The sequence below is a fragment of the Embiotoca jacksoni genome, unplaced genomic scaffold (genome assembly GCF_022577435.1).
Source record: "Embiotoca jacksoni isolate LCO1_2020_lvr unplaced genomic scaffold, fEmbJac1.0.p SCAF_10, whole genome shotgun sequence".
Taxonomy (NCBI): Eukaryota; Metazoa; Chordata; class Actinopteri; family Embiotocidae; genus Embiotoca; species Embiotoca jacksoni.
The window spans coordinates 13915107-13936480 of NW_027185230.1; the positions used below are offsets into that span (position 1 = coordinate 13915107).

Below are 21374 nucleotides of genomic sequence, written 5' to 3' on the forward strand. Positions count from 1 at the left end.
TTCATTTGTTAATCTCAGTTGTTTCTTTTTAATCGATTGATCAATTAACTGTTTGTGCCTTTAAAATTGTCAGAAAATGGTAAAAAAAAAAAGAAAGAAAGAATATCCATGTGTCTCCTAAAGCTGATGGTGCAGCCTAAAATGTCTTGTTTTGTCCTGACCGAGAACCCGCAGCAAAATATATTTTTGTTTATTATCACGGGGGAGGGGGGGGCGCTAATTCGTTACTCTTCCCTGAAATGCCCATTCCTGTAAACAATAAAATGATCCGTGCTCACAGTTGGACAGAATGCGATGGTTTTAAAATGCACATGAAGTGCACTGATATATTATGCGTCTGCAAAAAGCCAATCAGCTGATATTGGCTTATTTTGAATGCTCGAACACTAACGTTGGAGCATTTTAGTCCCACTAACATTTAAAGCGTATGAACACTCAACCACCTCGAACGGGGCTGTTGTGCTGATATGGATTCACTGCTCGATCAATACCCCCGCCCCCCCGCCCCCCCACCCCCCCTTCCGTGCTTTAGTGGTCCGTATCCATATAACGCTATAATGGGCTAAGAGACGGTCTATCGCAGGCAAATCTGGACCGCTTCCAACTTGTTCACTTGAATGAACGAGGGATGATGTCCGGCTGATTGCTCTGTTGAAGCAGATTAGTCATCGCATCATATTGGGCACATTATAAAGTTCAAAGTTCGTCCCTCATACCAGAGGAATAGGTTATATAAGAACTAAAGCGCTTCACCCCCCCACCCCCCCCAAAACAAAAAAACAAAAAAAACAAAAAAAAAAGAACAAAAACAGCTCAGCGGGAACAATGGCTAATGTGTGTTTGCCGGTCTGCTGGGATTAATCCGCAGAGCAGCCTATCGGGTGGTGAATGGAGTTGGAAGGGAGGTAATCAGATTAATAACAACGTCATTTAATCAAGTTCTCTGCTTGCACCATTTCTCCTCTTCTGTCTTCGGTGTACTTTTTGTGCGTTCGGCGAGCTTCGACCGACCCTCGCGGAGGGACGAAGGCGCCCTCCGTCTTTGCGCCGCCATACCGTGGATCCTAAATCTATTAAGGCTGCTCGATCTTCTATCTGGTTTCATCCCCCCCCCACCCCCCCCTCCGCCCCTCCGCCCCTCCAGGAGATGGACTAACTGTTTTGTTTTTTTTCCTCCTTTGTCGTTCTCGCGCGAAAAAAACAACAACAACAACAACAAAAAAACAACATGGCCACGTTGCGCAGAAAAAGTGAGTTTTTCATTTTCTCTGCGGAGTGCCAGCTGAGCCCTCGCGAAGAGTACCGGCAGCAGACGATGACGGCCCTTTCTGTAAGTGAGCAGCCGACGTGACGAGGTTCGCGGTATCACTCGCACTTGCAGAACGATTCCCTCTACGACGTCGGTGCTCTACGAGAAGAGAGATTGCACTTGTTAGCGGTAGGGCCGAGCCCGAGAGAGAGCTGCGGTAGCTTTTCTTATTCAACATCCTTGAATGAGTTGACCGCCCGTTCCAGTTGTTATGACTCACGGCTGAGGCGCAGCAATTTCCTGTCACATAACCGCCACGGGGAGGTGTCTTTTTTTTTTCCCTCTCTCGCCGAGCCGACCGACGTGCGCTCTTCGCCGCTTGCCGATGGACGGAGATGAGCCCGCGTGTGTTGCGAGCGGGCGCGCGGGAGGCGTGTGCGGGCGCCGTGGCACGACACGCCAACGCGCGCTCTTGAGATTTTCAGACCGGCGGAGGCGTCGCTTCTATAAATATCCCGCGATGGCACGCAAAACGAGCGCTCCTGCACACAAGGGTCACCCCGCTGCCTCAAACAGCTGCCCGCACGAGTGGGGATTGTGCCTCCTGCAGAGGGATATTTTCACATTACCTGGCATCGGGCGGCTCCCCCGAACAGCGACGTTGAAATATGTTCACAAACGTCAGCTTGGCTGTTATTGCCCGTGTTAGAGCGTAATGAGTGTATTAAGGAACGAAGATGGATCTCAAAACGAGAAGAAAATGATTTGTTTGCTGCTGCAGTTGTTGCGTGAAGAGATCATTTGTTTGCACCCATGTGTTAAATGCTCATTTAGTGTGTGTGTGTGTGTGTGTGTGTGTGTGTGTGTGTGTGTGTGTGTGTGTGTGTGTGTGTGTGTGTGTGTGTGAGACAAACCCTTCTCAACCTCTAATGACCCGAAGTGAACCAGCTGAGAGCAGCGATTTAGCGGCACATGATCTTCCGGCTTTGTTTGTGCGTTTTTTTGCGAGGCTACTGTTCCCCCCCCCCCCCCTTTTTTTTTTTCTTCTTTTTTTCTTTTTCTTGCGACTCCTCTTCGACACAGTGGGCTATAAAGGCATTGTTCCGCCCCGCTTTCTTGGACAAAGCCCGGGTGTGTTTTCCGAGAGAGGGTTTGGCATCTCCGCCAAATATTTGCTCTGGCTGCAGGACGCCCACCGCCGCCAGACGCAGCTGAAAGCGCTGCTTCTTCCGAGCCCGCTGCGGTCGGTGAGCAGAGAGCTGCGCGGGAGCTCACGAGTAACTGCCGGGAAGGGCGAAGTCCAGGGAGTCCGACGTTTCGGGCCACTCGGCAATGCCCAGGCTAGTTTTGGTGGGACAATTGGGCTAATTGTTGCTCGTTCTAATTGGCAGCATGCTAAGAGCCTCGTGAACGGCAGTCCCTCCTCGGTCTCAACCACAACTTCCCTCCGACAACGGTTGGCCTCTGTATGCTCTGCGTGGGGTGTCAGGCCACTTGAACCGACGTGCAGAAGTGAAATCCAGCCTAAGGGGAGCTCTTCCACTGAGCCGAGTTTTTAGTTGTTTCCAGCACGAGCCCAGACCCCCCCCCCCCCCCCCCCCCCCCAACCCGACACCCACCGGCCTACTGTCCTCGCTGCTTGGTCAACACATTGAACCATTAAAAAGAAGACAAAAGCATCAATAGATCCCGGTGTGCCCATTGTCCTCCCTTCCAGCTGAACATCTGTCCCCCCCTCCGCCTCGGTGGATTAACCACCTACACTGGTTCGATGTCGACTTTTCTTTGTCTGTCTTCTCTCTGACGGGTTTCCTGTCAGCGGTTGCCCTTCATTTACTTCACCGCTGACACAATGTGTGCAGCTAAGTTTGGAAAGCGTCAGACTAAATTGTGACAGGTTGAAGCTTAAGTTTGGAGGGTTTGTCCCCGCACGAAAAGTAGTTGCAATAAAACTCTTTATTTATAAGAATATAATATTGCGTGTTTTATTAATCAGATTCATAGTTCGTTAGTTAACTGGGGATTTCTGCGTTTTTTCCCCGTATGAAATAAAGAAACTAATCAGGCGCTCTATACACCCACCAGCCAAATCCTACATTATCACATCAATCTGAAGTCTGTACACTGTTATCTCATTAATTCGATTTCGAAAGGTCGCTTTTTTAATGGAAGAATTACCACGTGGCACGCGAGGTGTCAAACAACTGCAAACATTTTTCTATTAAATCCTTATAAAAGATTGTAAAACTTCCTAGATTTATACTCAGGCATCTGGTGGGGAAAAAAAAGATGATTTCAAGCACTACTTTATCGTTATTAGACTTTAGTCTCATTTGATGGCTGATTCGCATCTGCATTTAAATCTATTTTGAATTTATTCGGCAGCTATTTCCTTTTCCTTTCATCTGTTTTTCCCCCTGAGTTGAGCGGTGAAACAGCTCCCTTTTCTTTCCCTCCTCTCGTGTGTTTGTAATGGCGCATTGATTTCTGCTGTGATCATCGGAGCAGCAAAAGCGCCCTCTGCAGAGGTGGTGAGACTCCAATAAAAGTAAGAAATGTCCCCAGGAGCGTTTGTTCAGAGGCTTTTAAAATCAGTACAGTTCTGCCATCGCCAACTACCGCAGGATGTAAAGTGGCTCTACTCACCTTGATGATGTAACACAGGGTCTGGATGTTACAAGTTCTGGAAGACCATTGTCAAACGCTTCCTATTCTGCTTCTTATTTATTTTGATCTGCATTCCTTCAGAGGAAGTAAAGAATGCCATCATAATCAGAATATCTTATGAGCATCTGAAACCCAGATTGGAAAATGAATCCCTTCTCAATCCCTCATGTGGGAATTTGAATACCACTGAATTCACAGCACTTGAACATTTTTACTTTCGAAAAACATCCGTCAGAAGACTTAATGATGTTTGAATTAATGATGTTTTGATTTGCTGTGGTTCTGTCGTAGGCTGATAGGACAGACGTCTGAGTGGTATTCGGCAGCCCGGCTGTTTGAGTTAGAATTTTGGTGTTTATGGTTAATTTGGTGTCTCCAATTAAAGTAACTTCATTTTTTTCAATATATTTTTTTATACTGATTACACAAAGCTTTTGTCTAAATTTGTCAATTCTTCTTCTTCAAAAAAGAACTTCTGCAAATATCAGAAAGAGGAATTCAAACCACCTTAATTTGAGATAGTTTTCAAAGTAAATTTTTTCCAGAAGAATAAATCCAGATTTCAGAGGTGGTTCAAAGATTCGCATCCGTACGGCTTTCTTTTGCTTCGACAGAAGATGTGACCAGTTTGGAAGTAAAAATGAAACCGTGTGTTAATACAGCTGGCTCACCTTCACCTTATACTTGTCCTTGTTGTCTTAAACAGAGAGAAAAGAGAAAGTTTCTGTGTTGAAGGGATGCAGGTCAATGGGCCCTCAGTACAGAGGAGAACCAGAGATTTGAATTGAAATGCTAAATGACACACATTCATTCAGATTAACTGTCAGTCCCATACATTAACCCGCACTGTAATCCACAGCACCCCTTACGAAGGGGTCGAAGGTCAGGAGGCTGATCCCTAAATAAGCACACGTGTGTTTTCTTACAGCCCCGTGGGGCAACGTACATTATATTTAGTAACTGCTAAATGTGCTCTTTGTTCTCTGTTTGAACCTGTTTCCCATTTCCTGGATCATGAAAAAATATTTAGCTAGACGGTTCTGTTTGTTTTCCTTCATGTACGACCACAATAGTTACAACATGGATCACAGTGAGTGGGACCGAGCCCTGAAATAACAAGCAGAGTGGGCCCGGTTCGCCTCCTGAAGGGGATCCCCTACTTTTTTCCCCTCCTGAAGGAAGAAGGTCAGGTGTCAGGGGCCGCAGATGAAAGAATGGAAGCAGGCGTTATTAGTCTTTGGTATGAGGGGGGATTTTTTTTTTTACTAAAGTCCACGAGCAGGTTTGACTAGGTTTGACTCTGGTCACCGTTCAAGCCAGATCTGAGGGAATATCCCACACTGTGGGATTTGCATGCAGTGAGCGAACTGAAACCTGAGCACAACGAGAAGCTGATTCATTTTGCAAATGTAGTCACATCTTCCTCTTTTCCTTTAATCCAAATATTTTTACCAAAGTGCACGAGAACGGTGACACGTCTGCTTTATAGTTTCTGCTGGCGTGACTGCAGAAAAATATGGTCAATGGAAAACTATTTTGTCTCAATCTCCGTCTTTGGTTTGGGAAAAATAAATGGTCTTCATTGCCAGACTGTTGACTTTGCCACAGTGAATTAATTAATATATTGTTTGTTAGGAATTTTTCGTATTTAGTCCACTCTCATCATCACTTGCACCGTTTCTACGTGTCCTGGGCATACAACTAATGAGTATAAAGTACGGCTGCAGCTAATGATCATTTTCATTACTGATTAATCTGCAGATCATGTTCTCGATAATTCGTTCGATCTATTAAATGACAAAAGGACAATTTAGCAGAGCCCAAACTGATGACTTCAGGTTGCTTAATTTGTCTGAGCAACTGTCCAAAATCCCAAATTACTCCATTTGATATCATATATGACATAAAAAGCTGTGAATCCTCACAGTTTAGCCGCCTGGAGCAACAAATATTGACGATTTTTGCTTGAAACTTCACTGAAACAATTAATCAATAAAAATAGTTGCCTATTTTTTTTTTTTTTTTTTTAATGGACTAATTGACTAATTGTGGCAGTCCAAATGCCAATATCAATCATTTGCTTGCCTAAAATTGTGTTTTGTTTTTGAGAAAACCTGCAAAAAAAGAGAACTTTCCAGAGCTTAAATTATCAATGAAGTATCAATTAATTTTTGGCCATTTTTCCTTAATAAATTACCTTAATTTTAATCAAATACAGTATTTCATTTCGAAAATCTGTACGTTTTTTTTGACTCCTTCATCTTCTACTCAACATGTCCATATTGCTTTGCTTTGCTTTGCTTTGCTTTGCTTTGCTTTGCTTTGGGATCTGTGTCATTGGACCTGTTTTATGGCCGGTCAGAGAGAAATGTACTTTCTATGGGATCAAATATTTCACAAGTTTTTAATGGCAGGAGGTTGATGTAATGAGCGGGGAGAGAGCACAAGAGTGTACGCTTGTGTCGGACTCACTTTTACATAATGCATTGTTTTCTTTGATAGTTCTCTCCCTTTCCGATTCATAATTTATTAACGTGCTTTCTCTCTTTGTAGCCGGAGAAAGGGCTTCCTTGATGGCTTTTCCATTTCACTCTGGTGATGTGATGTTAGCCAAGGATTCATGATCTCAGTGACTCATCAGATTGCGGCTCATAAGCTTTATGCTATTGTTTTATTACATGGATATAATGGGATTTTAAAATATGGGACTGTAAAAGGGGTGACAAAGTTTATGAGGCCCCAGCAGTGCAGCCTAGGCCCCCCCCTCTTCCCCCCATACACACACACACATTTTATCATCTCCCCCTGTAATCCCCGCCTCTTCTGTCAACTCCACTCCCGTCAAGCCCCCTCCCTCTGTTTTTCCTCTGTCCTGCTCTCCCATCCCATTTATTCCACCTTACGCCTGATGGAGCATTAAGCCCTGAATGCTGTGGGCAGCCGTGGCCTCAGATTCAGAGTGCCGCGTTCGAGTGCCGCATCGGGTTTCCTCCCCTGCCCTCTCCGGGATCCTCGCCACTGCCAGACGATCGGGATTTACTCGCTACAACTGCGCCGTTTCTTTTGTTACTGTGTGGAGGAAGTCAGGGTCAGCGGACATTGTTCCCAACCCGGGGGTGGGGAGGGCGCATGCTCCCGCTAATCTGCGCTTTTGGAATACCTGGAAAATGGTCCTGTGGATGCCCTCTCCGAGCTAACCCCAGTTTTTGTATTGTTTTGTCGCGCTAATTTGGAGGGCGGGGAATTGGATGGACATTTTCCAGATTTGGATCATTTCTAAAGGGTACACATTGCACGCTGAGACACAAGTGGATAAGATGGTGCCCCTGCAAAAAAGGGTAATTTGAGTTATGCGTGAGGAGGAGGAGAGGACGTTTTTTTTTTTTTTTTTTTTTTTATGTGCATGCTGTGGCTGCTGTGACGTGCGCTGCTTCTTGTCTGCTTCGTGTCCTGAATGGTTGCTGTCTTGTCAGTAATGAAGTAAATGCTGTTTTAATTGGCACATGGGTCCGAGAGTGAGCATGCTCTCGGTCATTAAAAAAGGAAATGGGAGCTCAATCGGTGGTTTTGGGGGGCAACAAAGAGGAGCGATGAGGCGGAGGAGCTGCTTCAACATTTTCATTAAAATGTCTAAAGTCTCCTGTCGAGTGGCTCGCTGATGAGTGATCGCTCATTGAAACCGACGAACAATGCAGTCTGGAAAGTCCTCCTCGCTGAGAAGCACACGCTATTGTTTTCCTTGAGTTCCTCAATCAGGAGCCGTTGAATTTGTGAGTGCTCTTTCAGAGGTGCTCCAGTGATTGTAGCACACTTTATACGACATTATGTGGCTTCAATAAAAAAAAAACAAAAAAAAAACTACGTTGTCCTGAACCGGCAGCACGCTGCGATTCTGACATAAAAAGCTGGTTCAATGCACTTACAGCTATCTCAAAGTGCTGCACGACTTTTGTAGACTGCGCTACGCCTCGTCCTTTTCATCGACGAAACCGCTTCCTGTATCACTCATTATGAAAGTATAGGGGCACAGGATGCTCATAGCAGTCCTGAAATACACTGCACAGGGTGCTCACACGGTGAAACGAAAGCTTTTTACACAGACGCTTCACCTGTTTCCTCCGCCGTGCTCGAAGGACTGTTAGGAAGACGCCAGACATGGTGGAGGAGAGGATGGGGGACTGTTTGAGCTACACCAAGGTCGCTTTTTTTTTTGTTTTTGGTTCATTTATAATATTATACCAACGTAGTCATAAGAAGGTGGTTTAGAAGTAGCGCTATCGTCGGTGGCTGTGCCTTTGCGTGTGTTTGTGCTAGTTGATGTCCCGGCTGAAAGGCTCTCTTTTCTGAACAGATGAATTTCAAAATGTGACCTCAGCCAACCGAAAGCTACTTTTTTTTTCCTCACAAGTCACCAACAAATGTTGAATAATGAGTTCAGCCTGAACAGCTGCATTTGGTTATCAGTAGTGCAGCCCGCTTAGAGCCTCTCTTTTTTTTTTATTTTATTTTTTTTACTATGAGCCACACTTCCCTCTCTGTGACAGACCACACTTTAAAATGATATTAAGCATATTGAGGGGAAGCTTCGCCGGGTCACACTAGTAGCTTTGAAAGGGTCGTCTCAAGAGGACCGTGTCGGTCGTATTCCAGACGTGCAGCGTTTGAAGGTTTTAATGCGCGATGCAGATGCTTTCGTCTGATCAGTGACTTGAGAATAAACACATTCACTGACACAGATATGCCTCAGTGACTTCGGCTGAGGGGAGCCAGATGAGCAACATTCTCACAGCGTGTGGCAGGAGGCCGAGTAGAAGATTAATTTTAAGAGGTTTTCCATATTGACCTGCCTAAGCTGCTCAAATTCTAAGATGGATACGTGGTAATATTTTGTTGCAACTCAAGTAAACATGTGATATCAGCAGTCGGTCACACAACAGTATATGCTACACAGTGTCACCATCAAGTTGGTATAATCTGTTGTCCTGGTTGACTTCCGCCTAAGCGGCGAACAACAGTGACGTCACAGCAATGAAGCCTCGGGTGTGTGCCGCCCCCACCCCCAACCCCCCCCCAAAAAAAAACCAAAAAACTAAGCTTATTTTCTAATTAATGACGAGATTATTTTAAAATAGACGGCCAGAAAACTAATAAGAAGGAGCGACTTTAGCTAACAACACCGAGATAACTCGTGGAGAAATTTTATTGACTTGGAATTTCGTGAGAGAAGTTGAATTGGAATCTACGGAGTCTTTTTGGAGCCGGCCCTCTAGTGGCACTCGGTGGTATCGCAGTTTAAGGCATCGGCCAAATTTTTCAGATCCGAAAGCTACGTCCACTTTTTTTTTTTTTTTTTACACAATCATTGCTTCTGCCTCGTCTTTCTGTTTGGTAAAGGATTGCTGTCTCCTGCTTTTTTTTTTTTTTTTTTTTCTTTCTTTTTTTTTTTTTGGACTGATGTAATCATCACACCTTCCTCTTTTTTCTGCAGGATCAGTTTGACAACTTGGAGAAGCACACACAGTGGGGCATCGAGTTTGTGGAGAAGTACACCAAATTCGTTAAGGAGAGGTCGGAGATTGAAACCAACTATGCAAAACAAATTAGGTGAGTATTCAAGCTGACTCTCTGTTGCATGTTCGGTGGGGTTGCGGAGCAGTAATTCAAGTGAATGATTTCCATTAAAGAAAACTATTCTACAGCAGGATTCGACCTCCTGAAATGTCCTTGAAACAAGTGAGTGAATCTATACCACCTCATTATGAGGCTGACCTCTGACCTCTCACTCGGGGGAGGAAAGGGGGCGGGGGGGGGGGGGCTGAAATGAGAAATCCCATGAGAGAAGCAGAATATCAGGATATTAACACTCCCAAAAGATCCTCAGCAGTGCTGTTGTTTCTCGACAGGAAAGCAGAATTATGTAAGTATAGAGCTGAACAAGCAAGCGGAAGAGAATTCTTTTTTTTTAATTTTGTCCATGAAGAGTCTCTCTGTCTGCCTCTGTATATCACTCTCTCTTGCATGCACGCTGCCTGAGAGGAAGTCGGGTTTGTTGGGGGATGGGGGGGTGGAGCTTGTGTTTCCATAGAGACTACAAGGTATCAGCATTATCAACCCCAGGTCTGACCCAGATTTCTCCCCCCCCCCCTCCAACTACAAGTGTTAGCCCCGCCCCCTTCAATTCTCCTCCCACACACACATACACACACAGAGTGTTTCAGTGCAGTCACTGATTTTCAAAGGCAGCGATGGGGCGCGCGAGCCGTCCTGTACTCGGAGGATCCATCTCCCGAGGCCTCCAGCATATCGGCCTGCACAGTGGGAGATGCCACCCCCACTCCCCCACACCCCCAAATCCGCAGTCCGCATCTTTAAAGAGGACGGGGCAATATGGCTAATGCTCTAAGTATTGACCCCAACCCCCCACATGTCACAGTGACGAGCCAATACCGTTCAAGCATTCACATGGAAACCCCCCCCCCCCCTCTCCATGAAACAGATCCTCTGCAGACCACACTCCACTTTTTGAGAATTAAATCCAGCTTGAGATAATAGGACTAGCTGTCTGTGTTTACATGCAAGCATTACCCACATATCCCTGCGCCCCATAACTTTTTTACTCTTAAAAACGGACCCACGTTCAACAGAAATATCGATTTTTTTTTTTTCACCCAAGTTCAAACTCAATAAAAGCAAATGACAGAACAGAATGCTTTTAGGTGCTTTTGTTAAGGTGCACGTCACATATTTGTGCATATCACAAACTACTTTAATCACTTTAAAGCTAAATTAAAGCAGTGTTCAACAGAAGATTTGCACTTGTGTTTGAACAGATATTCACATCATTCTACAGTATGTTGGAAACATCTTGCCTTGGCAGGTTGGCTTTTGTTGAACTGCAGGCTCCACAGATGGTGCGGATGTTTTCAGTCTCTATGCTGGGTCCGTTGTCTAGTACACACACACACACGCACACACACACACACTTGTACGCGCACACTGGCACGGGTGTCCGAAGAGGCTAAAACAGAGGAAGTTGGGACCGGACAACTTGAGTCATGGAGTTTTCCAGTGTTTTCAGCACACTGCTTCTTTATTGTGGTGCTACTTGGACATACCTCACCACTAATTACCCTCTGTAACTAACTTAGCTCATGAAATCAGGTTTAATCTAACTGGCACCCTCATACCAAAAGCGACGTAGGGCTCGTAGATCTAATAGACCAAAGTGGAATTGGCCCTTCGATCGAGTCCTCATTTCTCTCTTCTGTGATGTTGGGCCGATTTTGTCCGTCTAGGTAACATCTCGTTGCACAGCAGACATTTTTGTCACGTCATAACAGAAAAGACAGCTGTTTTTAAAGGCATTAATAATGGCGGCATTGCTAATGCTCAGTTAATGGTACCAAATTTTGATACTTTTATGGTACTGACCGAAGTCTGAATTGCGTACGCTGCAGTAACTGGAGGCGTCGCTGTGCTCAGCCGGCTGGCTAGCCTCTACCGCTAGAAATGTAAGGGAACATCAGTAAATTGTAGCGCCTGATGATAGCCTGCTGTTTAGCATCTTTAAATTGTCACAATAGAAAACCAGCTGGGTTACCCTCACCCCCTCTAAACTGCATGATAAGTAAGGATTTCCAACGAAACGCGTAATATATATTTTCTTTTTCTTAAAATGGATTTTGCTAAAATTGGTAGCAAAAAAAAAAAAGTATCGTGAAACATATTGAAGTCGAGGTCTGGTTCTATGAAATAATGAGTCGATTGTCTGATTCGTCAGTTGCTAGAAAAATTATCAGAATAACGCGTGTTAACAAAAGTCATTTGAAGATGCGCATTTTTACTATTTCATTGACCAAATAATTAATCCAAAAAACATTTGCCAGCTCTATAATAAAAAAAAGGCCTGCAGAAGTGGAGAATTGATTACTGATCACCCGCTGTGTAATACAATTGCAAAGAGAGTTTTTGAAACTCAATGAAATAGCCTACATTGCTCAACCAATCGAATGCCTTCTATGGCTATTACTCTACTTTGCACCATTTCCATCTCCATACCAACCACAGGCTGCACTAATCCATGAATAATCCTCTTTCCCTGCATTGGTGTAAACATGCACAATGCTTGAGTTCAGTCATTGCAGGGCGATGCATTAATGCCTCCTCCACCTTTTCCTCCTCCCCCCCCCAAATTCCAGTCTGGCATAATCCATCACAAAGTGGGTATAAAGTCCTGATTACAAAAGGAGACTGGGTCAGGATGGGGGGAAAAAAATAAATAAAAAGGAGCATGTAGTCATATTATCAACCAGTTTTTGCAGACATTTTCTTCCAGCAACTTTCAGGGTAAAACATGAAGGCATATCATGTCATCTTCGAGACAAACCGAACCTTAAAAAAAAAAAAATCCTCCTCGGTAGGAGCCAGCCGCGACCTTGATTTTTGACAAGTGTGTTAAATATGTCATCGAGGTGAGCGGGGCAAACACAATCTGACACATGACGTCTGGCCTTGAGTGAATGAATGAGCGAGCGAGCGCTATAATTAGAGGTTTGGGTGTGAGGATGACGGACGGATCTGCCTAGCAACAGTGCAAACGCCAGTGGGGAGGCGAGGGGTGGGGGTGTGGGCAGAGATAGAGCTGAACGGAGTGCCCTGAAGACCCACATTACACGTTTTATTTTTCTTCTTTTGACACGTGAATTATTTATTTCAGCAGGGATTGAGGCGTGCTCTTTTACAAACGTGTACAAGCGGAGGCATTCAGGATCCCACCGGCGAATACGCGGCTGTACTCTTGCAAACAAAAGGCAGCTGCCTCGGACTCTCATCAGCTCTTTACGAGCAATTTCTACGTACCCACGATAATCGTTTTCACGGCGCATTCGTGGCATTTAATACAGAATTTGTCTCAACCTAAATTTTTGATCGGCGGTGGACCGATTTGTAGGAAAAATAAAACCAAAACCATGATTTTTAGATCGGAAAATGCAAGTATCACTCAGTGTCACGCGCGGCTTTTTGAATATGTGTTGCCGCATTCAGGTTTTTTTTTTTTTTTTTTCTGGCCTCGGGTCGCGTATAGACGGCTTCGCCGCCGTTTTGGTTGTTCATTTTTTTTTTTTAACCCGAGAGCACCGGCGCACTTTAGTGAGACGAAGGATACCCACGGCGCAGGCGGCACGATGTGCGCCCGAATCCGCCCGGGCGCAGTTTACGCGCGTTATCGCGTTTTTTTTTTTTTTTTGCTGACGGGAGTGCCGGTCGGGTCGGGCGAGCGCGTCACGCCGGTCTTTGCGAAGCGACGGGTGACAGGATTGCGCCGCGGCCTCCGGTGCGTCGCGTCGAGAGAAAAGACGCGCTGCCGTAATGACGGTGATATCTGCGGCCCCTTCCCCCTGCAAATCCACCTGCAGCTACGGCCGTGACATAGTTCCTTTCGTGCATTACGCGGCTCCGCCTACTATGCACTTCATTTCACACACGCGCACGCACACGCACACGCACACACACACACACACACACACACACACACACACCCTCTCATCTCGTGCCACATGCAGCCAGAGTCAAAACAAGGGCAATGGCTGCATTATAAAAACGCATGCTCCTTTTCTGGTGACTGGCTCTTCATGCGTTAACCCCCCTGGGAGGGGGCGGGGGGGTGGGGCGATGATTTATGACCTGCATAGAGGGGGGGAAAAAAATAGGGGGCCGTTGGAGGCAGGAGAGAAAAAAATAAATAAAATATATATTAAAAAAAAAAGCACTCTGGCGGATTGAATGGTGTATTGGATGATCCTTCGGCAGGTCCATAAGGGCGGTGTCGGGGAAACATAATGGGAAGGGCGCACCGCCTCCGCAGACTGGACTCTTTTGTAAAAGATGCGGTGAGAAATGTCTGACGAGGCCGAACTCTTTGTCCTCGCAGGAATTTATCAAAGAAATATCAGCCCAAGAAGAGCTCACGAGAAGATGAGGAGAACAAGTAAGTTCAAGTGAATTAAAGGAAGAGTTTGGCATCTTGGGAGATATCTCGCTTTCTTGAGGAGAGTAAGACGAGGAGATCGACAGCACTCCCGTATCTGTCCGGTAAATGTTAAGAGCCGATGAGCTCAGCTTAGCACAAGGGGCCAGAAACCCATTTTAGCTCGTGGGCTTTAATCGGCACAAAAGCCACAGCGTAAAAATGACACCCTATTTGCTCGAGCTCGGTATTTAAAGGACCGATACGAGCGTTGGAGATCCTGTAACGATTTCCCTGACAAAAATCACGATGCCTAAAATGCCAAACTACTCCTTCAGCATAAATTTCTTCCAAACTACAATCGAACCGCCGCTGCCCTTCCTTTCCCCTGACATCACGTCCCTGCGCCTCTCCCCCAGGTACACCTCATGTCGAGCCTTCCTGATGACGCTCAACGAGCTCAACGACTACGCGGGTCAGCACGAGGTCATAGCGGAGAACCTGACGTCTCAGATCATCGCCGAGCTGACGCGCTACCTGCAGGAGGTCAAGACCGAGAGGAAATCGGTGAGACTTTTTTTTTTTTAATTTTTTTTTTTTTTTAGAGAGTTGGATTCTTTCCATAATCCAGTCTTTGTTTTCTGCTTCTTAGTCAAAATTTTGTCCGCATCATGTTGTCACGCCGGTGACTGAAATCAAACATTCGCTGTGGACACAGGCACTGTAAAGGAAAACAGACACACTGGCCCACAAGGAAATGAAGCAGCCCTTCCCCCCCCCCCCCCCCCCCCCCCCCTCCGTGCGTGCTCTGTTCTCCACGAGATGAGGTCATCGCCGAGTAAATATAGATGCAGCCAGAGGCTCGGCAGTAGTGCGGAACGTGACCGACTGAGTCCTTTTTTTTTTTTTTTTTTTTACGGCGCACAATCTCTCTATCATTACAGCCCTTTTTTTTTCTGCCCCCCTCTTTTAAACCAACTTACAAAAGATTGACCGCGCGCTATTCTTAAACGTTGAAGTGGCTCTCCTCGTCGTCGTTACGGCGCACGGTGATTTGGAGGATCGGTCGCTGATAACGGCACACGATAACAGCGCGGTGCCCGATAAATCCGCAGAGATGGTGGAGGAGGAGCAGCAGCAGAGAGAAAGAGCTACCCGGCTGGAAAATGTCAGTTTCTGAAAAAAATCTGTCATGAACTCATGTCTCACGGAGGTCCAGCTGAGGGAACTGGAGTGGAAAACCACTACCAGAGTGCAGCTCAAAGGCACAGTGACTTTTTTTTGGTGTTTTTGGTGACATCGGTGCGGCTGCATTTGCTCTACCCTGACACAGGAAGTTCTCGAACGCTTTATAATTGATCAGAATTTATATTAAGCTCGGTTTTGATGCAAAAAGAATTTTCCAGCGCTTCCAACGGGGAATCGTCCATCCCTTTCCTCTCTTTTTGGCTTTGGTCAGTTTGGCCTGGCGTGGCTTATCATAGAGGGTCCTTGGACTGCTGCTCTGAGGCTGCAGGATGTCACTTTGACACTTCTCTTCCTTTTGTTTTATATTCTCTGTTATTCCCTTTCTGCCTCCTCCGTACTCACGACTTCCCTCCACAGTCGTTGCACTCTGTACTCTCTTCCTTCTTCCGTATCTTTTATTTATTTATTTATTTTTATTAATGCAGCTGATTTTATTGATAATGTGTCATGTGTCTCGACCCGCAACAGCGTCTCTTCAGTTCAGCCGGTGCCGGGGGTTTCCCATTCATTCACTCGATAACTTACACTATCTTTTCGGAAACGGGATCGTTTCATCTGGGGACGTTGAGCAAATGGTTTCTCAGTCATATCCAGGACAGTGTCCTCGTAGGGTCAAATATAGCCCATTAAGTTTTCCATTTTCGATTGAAAGACACATTCACACCACTCGTGAATGCAGGGCAGTGACACGGGTTGTCACAGTCGAGCGTTGAAAAGGATATTGACGATAGTAAATCTTAGCTACGGAGAAAAAAAGGACCTTTAGAAGAACACTGGGTTTCATCGTGAGTCGGTCCACAGCACTACGAGAACAAGAGTCAGTGATATTCTGAATGGTGTTTCTAAAGCCGTCGTGTCTCGTGACTTCAGCTCCCCGTCGTTCATTTCTGGTTTTTTTTTCCCCTTTTATTTTTTGAGCGTTCTCTACTTTGCCGCATTTCGGTTCGTGTCTTTTGTCAGACAAATCTGTGCGGGCCGACCCAGACGGTGGGATTAGTGGAGGGCCGAGGCCTACCCCTCCTGGGTTTATAGGGAGCTTATTGGACAGGTAAAAATCCAAACCCATAGGGAGGGGGAAAAAAAAAAGAATAATACCTTATTAGTTTCTCACGTGGGGTTCTTTTGTAACTCTCCCCCTCCTCCTCCTCTCTTTACTGTTTCCCTGAGCGAACCTCTCTCTAAGCTCAGCTTGGGGTGGCGGTGGAGGTGGGGCCAAGAATGTTGTCTGAACGGATTGGAAGGGGCCAGATAGACTTGTCTTTGGAAAAGTGTAACTTTAAAGGTCAGACTCTTTGATTAAAGTCGTTAGGCAAATATATTTCACTCATTAGTAGTGCTGGGGACTGAATTTCAATACTTTTATGGCACTGGCCGATTTGCTTCGGGACTATCCACTATAAAAAAAAAAAAGCCTCGTCTTCCGCAACCAAATTTCAACACCGTGGCTACTTTGACGCTAACACATTCTCGTCTTCAAACAGATAACTTTTTCTACCTTACGTTGCTTCTATACTTGTTTCAAGTAAATTTGACATTAGAACGCCTTAATTCCAGTCTTTTCAAACCCATTTTTAACCACACACCTGTTTGAGTTGCACGCGCTGCAGCAACGTTAAGCCTCTCTGTGTGAAGCTCGCTACTACTGTACTGAAAGCACTTGAAGCGTTTAGGAATAGTCGGTCAATTGAAGTGCCTGGCAATAAATTCCACGTGTGGCATTGAGTCTGTTATTGGAGCGACGGAAAACAACCTGGGTGACGCTCTCCCCCTCTGAAGTACACGACAACTAAGGATTTGTACTTTGATTTTCGTTTTTAAAATTGGTATAGAAGAAAAGTATCATTCAAGTATCGAACACAAATTATTGGTACCAGTATTAAACATTTCTGAACGATACAAAGCCCTACTCATGAGATTAAACTATAAAAGCACAGAAAGAAATATATTTAAAAAAATATATACCACAGCCCTGGCAAGATACCATTTCATTTGCTATAAATCACTTGTTTAACGCCTAATAGTATAATATGTAATAATATATAGGTGGCAGTGTTAATACGGAATGAAGAGCCTAAGTCTCTTTGGACTGTGTTTGTGCTGAGGAATCATAATAAGGTGTTCAGTCAGCAGACCGCCATCCTTTCAGGGCTTAGATGTCCTCTCTAATGAGGACTGATAAAGACCCTTAAACACTCTGGCAAGACCTGCGAGGACTGTTCAGCCGCTCTAACATTTTTATAAATGTCACTATATCTCCTGTATGTATCAGCACATGTTACACGGTGTTCAGATCTGTGTGTTCTCAGTACATAATGACATTTATTTGGTGATAGGGGAAGTTATGATGTGACAGCCAACTAGAAAAAAAAAAAAAAAAAATGAAGATAAGAATTATTCAGCCGCCAAGGCCAGAAAAATACACAGCGCATTTCGCAAAAATTCAGCCGAAACTATAATACGCAATAAAAATGTCTTTAAGGGACTTTCGCAGAGCGCGTTCCCTCTCATTTATCTCTCTGAAGGCCGAGAAGAGAGTTGCAACCACGGCGTAAAAAAAAAAAAAAACAACAACCGATGTGTCTGTCTGGAGCGGCCTCGAATGCCTTCTCGTGTTGAGCGGAAAGACAAACAGGAAGCCGAGAGGGAGGAATTGATCGACGGCCCCTCCCACCTCTCGATCCAGCATGACTCCACCATAAACGACCTCTGCAGGACGACTCTCGCTGAACGAATGGGTCTGAACAGGAGTAACGTCTCTCGATCTTCTACGACTTGTGGCTGTATCCCGACGATATGCGCGCCGACAGCCGTGTGGGACTGCGGGCGCGCATTCCTGCGAGCGCGTGTCGACGAAAGACCAACGCAGATCGGCTGGAGGCCGGGTGCGTGTGCAGCTCGCAAGCGAACTGCGCTGCAGCGATGAGAGGACTCTCCTCTCTGCCACGCCCCCACGCCCCCGCCCCCTCCCGCCCCTCCACCCCCTCCCGAAGCGTATTACACGGTTGAGGTCAGAGGTCGAGGGGGCAGCTCGCCTGTCACTCTCAGCCTCTTTTCAGCTCAGTCTGGAAAAGGATGACACCGGAGAGTCCGAGAGGCAGATAAGGGAGGCAGTAAATAGTTTCCGAATGTCCGCGGAGTCGTAGTTGTCAACCTCGCCTTTCACTGTAATGGCTTTCCTTCTTACGAATCTCTCTTATTTTTTTTTTAATTTTTTTGTTAAAGTTACGGCACCTGGAGGGAATCTTTCTGTGTTGCACCACCAGGAGGAATGTCTCTGTCTTTAACAATGCTGTTGTAGTCATAGCAGGAAGAGGAGGCCTGCTTTGCATTACTAAGTCAATATTAAATCTGCCGCCTCTGATCTCATACTTTCCAGTCCTGCTTTTGTTACAGTTAATATATCGACGTAGTAAAAAAATTGAAGTTTTGAATCCGGGTCAGGAATTTGTTAAAGGTGTTAACTCCAGTTTAATCTTTTTTTTTTTTTCTGTAATCGCCCGGCGAACCGAGAGCAGCGGCTTCAGGTCGCTGATGCGTTGCGGTAAAGTAACTCAGATGACTGAGGCTGTGACTGAGGGGGATGAGTGGGAACAAAAAAAAAAAAGACTTTAACCGTGAGAGATGAGCGGACGATGAGGGATAAGTGTGCCTCTTAGAGTCTATTCATTCAAACACGGTGCTGTACACCTGCATCCCACACGACTGATCTTTTTATCGTGTCTGAAATGTGAATAAACTCGTGTGTGCGTCGGTTCGGTTTGATCAGCAGATCCTTCCAGCAGGATGGAACTGTTTAGGGGAAGAGTGTCAGCCAAAGTTTGTTCACCCTCATTGTGATGGACGATTTGTTGACGCAGATAAGACGCTGGAAATTTTTCAAGAAGTGTTGTTATGGAGACAAATATTTGCCTGGGTGAACGCTCCACGGTTAACAGTGATGTCACCCCGGTCTTGCTGTATCTTATCGTCATTTACTGAGACACATCTTTCAAAGGACGGCATTGAAAAGACTAGGCTCTGATCAAACAGGTATTTGAAGGTGAGGGTCAGCAGCTTGATTACACACCGGATTGTCAAGCGGCTCCACGAAGCGGTCCCTTTTGTTTTCTGTTCGAGCTCAAATACTTCCTCTGAAACGCCGGAGCGCTTCCTCAATTCTCTCAGCTTCCCTCGAAACTTTGGGAAATGAGAAGTGGGACTACCTGAGGTCCACCAGGGTACGTTCTCACTAACACCTCTCGCGTTCGTCGTTATTAACCTCTATGCCCCCTCGTGCGTCGCTTCTAAATTTCACATCTCTTCCCTGCGCGTCGGAGTTCAGAATACCGACTTCCTTGTGCGGCCCCCGAGCTCCGAAATGCCAGAGAGGTACAAGCAACAGCTTTCTGTTCTTTACAATGGCCCCCGGGTCCGTTATTGAATAGCAGCATCGATATTCAACTCGGCTACTGACCCGAGCTTCCGCAGTCCGTGTAAACCTCATTGATATTCAAGTCACTGTTGTTTGCATTTTTAAATTGAATTCCTTTTGAATTGTTTAGACGGGGGTTAAACTCGACGGCAGGCGATGGAGGATGTATTTATTTGCTTTATAAAAGTACATTAAAAGTAATCACGGTCTAATTTAAAGACAACAAAAAGTTTAGAGTTGCTCCTCTGTGTGTGTTTTTTTTTTTTTTTTGCTTGCAGGGGATTTGGCTGTGAACCACACAGCGAGCTGCAGAGAGATGTGCTCTGCCTGCGGGCCAAGTGCACTTTGATTGGCCAAGTGAGGCAAAAAACCCCCCCAAAAAAACACAAAGCATATGTACTGTGGGAGTGTAGACCAGCAGCTGCCATGTAGCATTGTCCAAAATGTTATACGTGGCGGTGCTATGATACACTATATTACAGTATCGGGCTTCTCCTCCATGATTTATTTCAAGCTTTGTTTCTAATGTCATGTGCTGCCGTATTACTTACGGAGAATTTGTATTCTTCCCTCTCTTTGCTCTGGCTGTAGCTATCACGTCTGTAGCTTTTAATCTTATCTTCTACGTTTCTTTTATCTCTTATGGTATTGCGCAAATCGGTCTCAAAGTGGGTTTTCAACGGTCATTTTCCTTTTAATTTGTTTTTAAATCGTGTTTTTAATTTGCTCTCAAATTTATTTCGTTTTTTTTTTTTTTTCTGGTACACAACGGTCTGTCTCATTATCGGCCTGTCAATCATCCGTAAAAGCACTTTGAACTGCAACCCAAAATGTACGAAAAGTGCGATATGAATAAAGTTTGATTGATTGATTGAAGTTATTTATCACTAAAAGCAACATGTCAGTTTTTCCTCCCGACTCGGGAGAAAAAAGGCCAGGGTTATCGCTGAAGTTATTACAATTCATTCAGAGAGGGACAAGAATTTCCCTATTGAGTTTAACGGCAGTTCATCCAACAGCAGACATCTGTGGCTTAGACGTTTCACTCCAAAACCACAGATGTCAACATCACTGAGGCGCCACAGAAAAAGTTTGAGGATCACCAAACTCGTCAGAATTCACCATCAGAAGAAGAACGTGTTGACAGCAGATAAACTGATCCTTTTCTTTTTTACATGTTTTCCTAGTTAAAAGTGGTTCTCTTTAGGCTTGAATGCATTTATCTTGTTCGGATTGTTTCTTGCACATTCGTGCTTTTTTCAAACAATGTGCATTCAATGTGCACGGGGTCCTGACAGAGAGCAGAGACGACTGTTTTTTTAGCAACAGAAACCTCGTTGCTTGGCACCACGCTCTGCTCTGTACATGACGTGTGACTTTGAAGCTTCATGGAAATGGCGTCTGCTCTGCTTCACAGAAACTGTTCCTGCTCCCTTTATTCTTTATATTGACATAACTTTAAAGCTTTTATTCAGTTGATTTTTGTTTTTTTTTGTTTCTGTTTAATATAATGGTGAAATAGTTTCTTTGCAGCAATGTTGGTGCACCTGTGGTGAGCTGGTTGGATATGATCTGGTGTCTCTTTAATCAAATAGACTTAAAGCCATCTGCTCAAGCTTGAGCAAATCTCTAGGTGTTAAGCTCGCAGGTTATGTGGTCATAATATTTAATGTAGCGACAGTATAGTGTGTATTTGAATTTGCCCTACTTTCACAAGCTCGCATTAGTACTTTCCTGTCACAGTGTTAGTAATAGTCAGTGTAGTTAATGGTATGGTTGAGATTCTTATCCCGCACTGCTTCTAAATTTTTAACCCCTAATATGTCAAGGTC

At 45.1% G+C, this 21374-nt stretch overlaps 1 protein-coding gene across 14 annotated transcripts in view; it reads left to right on the forward strand.

Moving 5' to 3' along the window:
- The first annotated feature begins 7052 nt into the window (after positions 1–7052).
- The window catches only part of fnbp1b (formin binding protein 1b), a 44939-nt gene continuing 30617 nt past the window's right edge, over positions 7053–21374 (forward strand). For 3 of the 14 annotated variants that reach the window (XM_069168590.1, XM_069168598.1, XM_069168581.1), the window contains exons 1-4: positions 7155–7254; positions 9405–9520; positions 13848–13904; positions 14303–14450. In XM_069168590.1, the coding sequence (XP_069024691.1) occupies positions 7165–7254; positions 9405–9520; positions 13848–13904; positions 14303–14450 (411 nt within the window). In that variant the 5' untranslated portion in view covers positions 7155–7164. Of the gene's footprint in view, positions 7255–9404; positions 9521–13847; positions 13905–14302; positions 14451–21374 lie in introns of all 14 variants that reach the window. The other 11 variants (XM_069168544.1, XM_069168554.1, XM_069168605.1 and 8 more) reach the window with 9 other exon arrangements.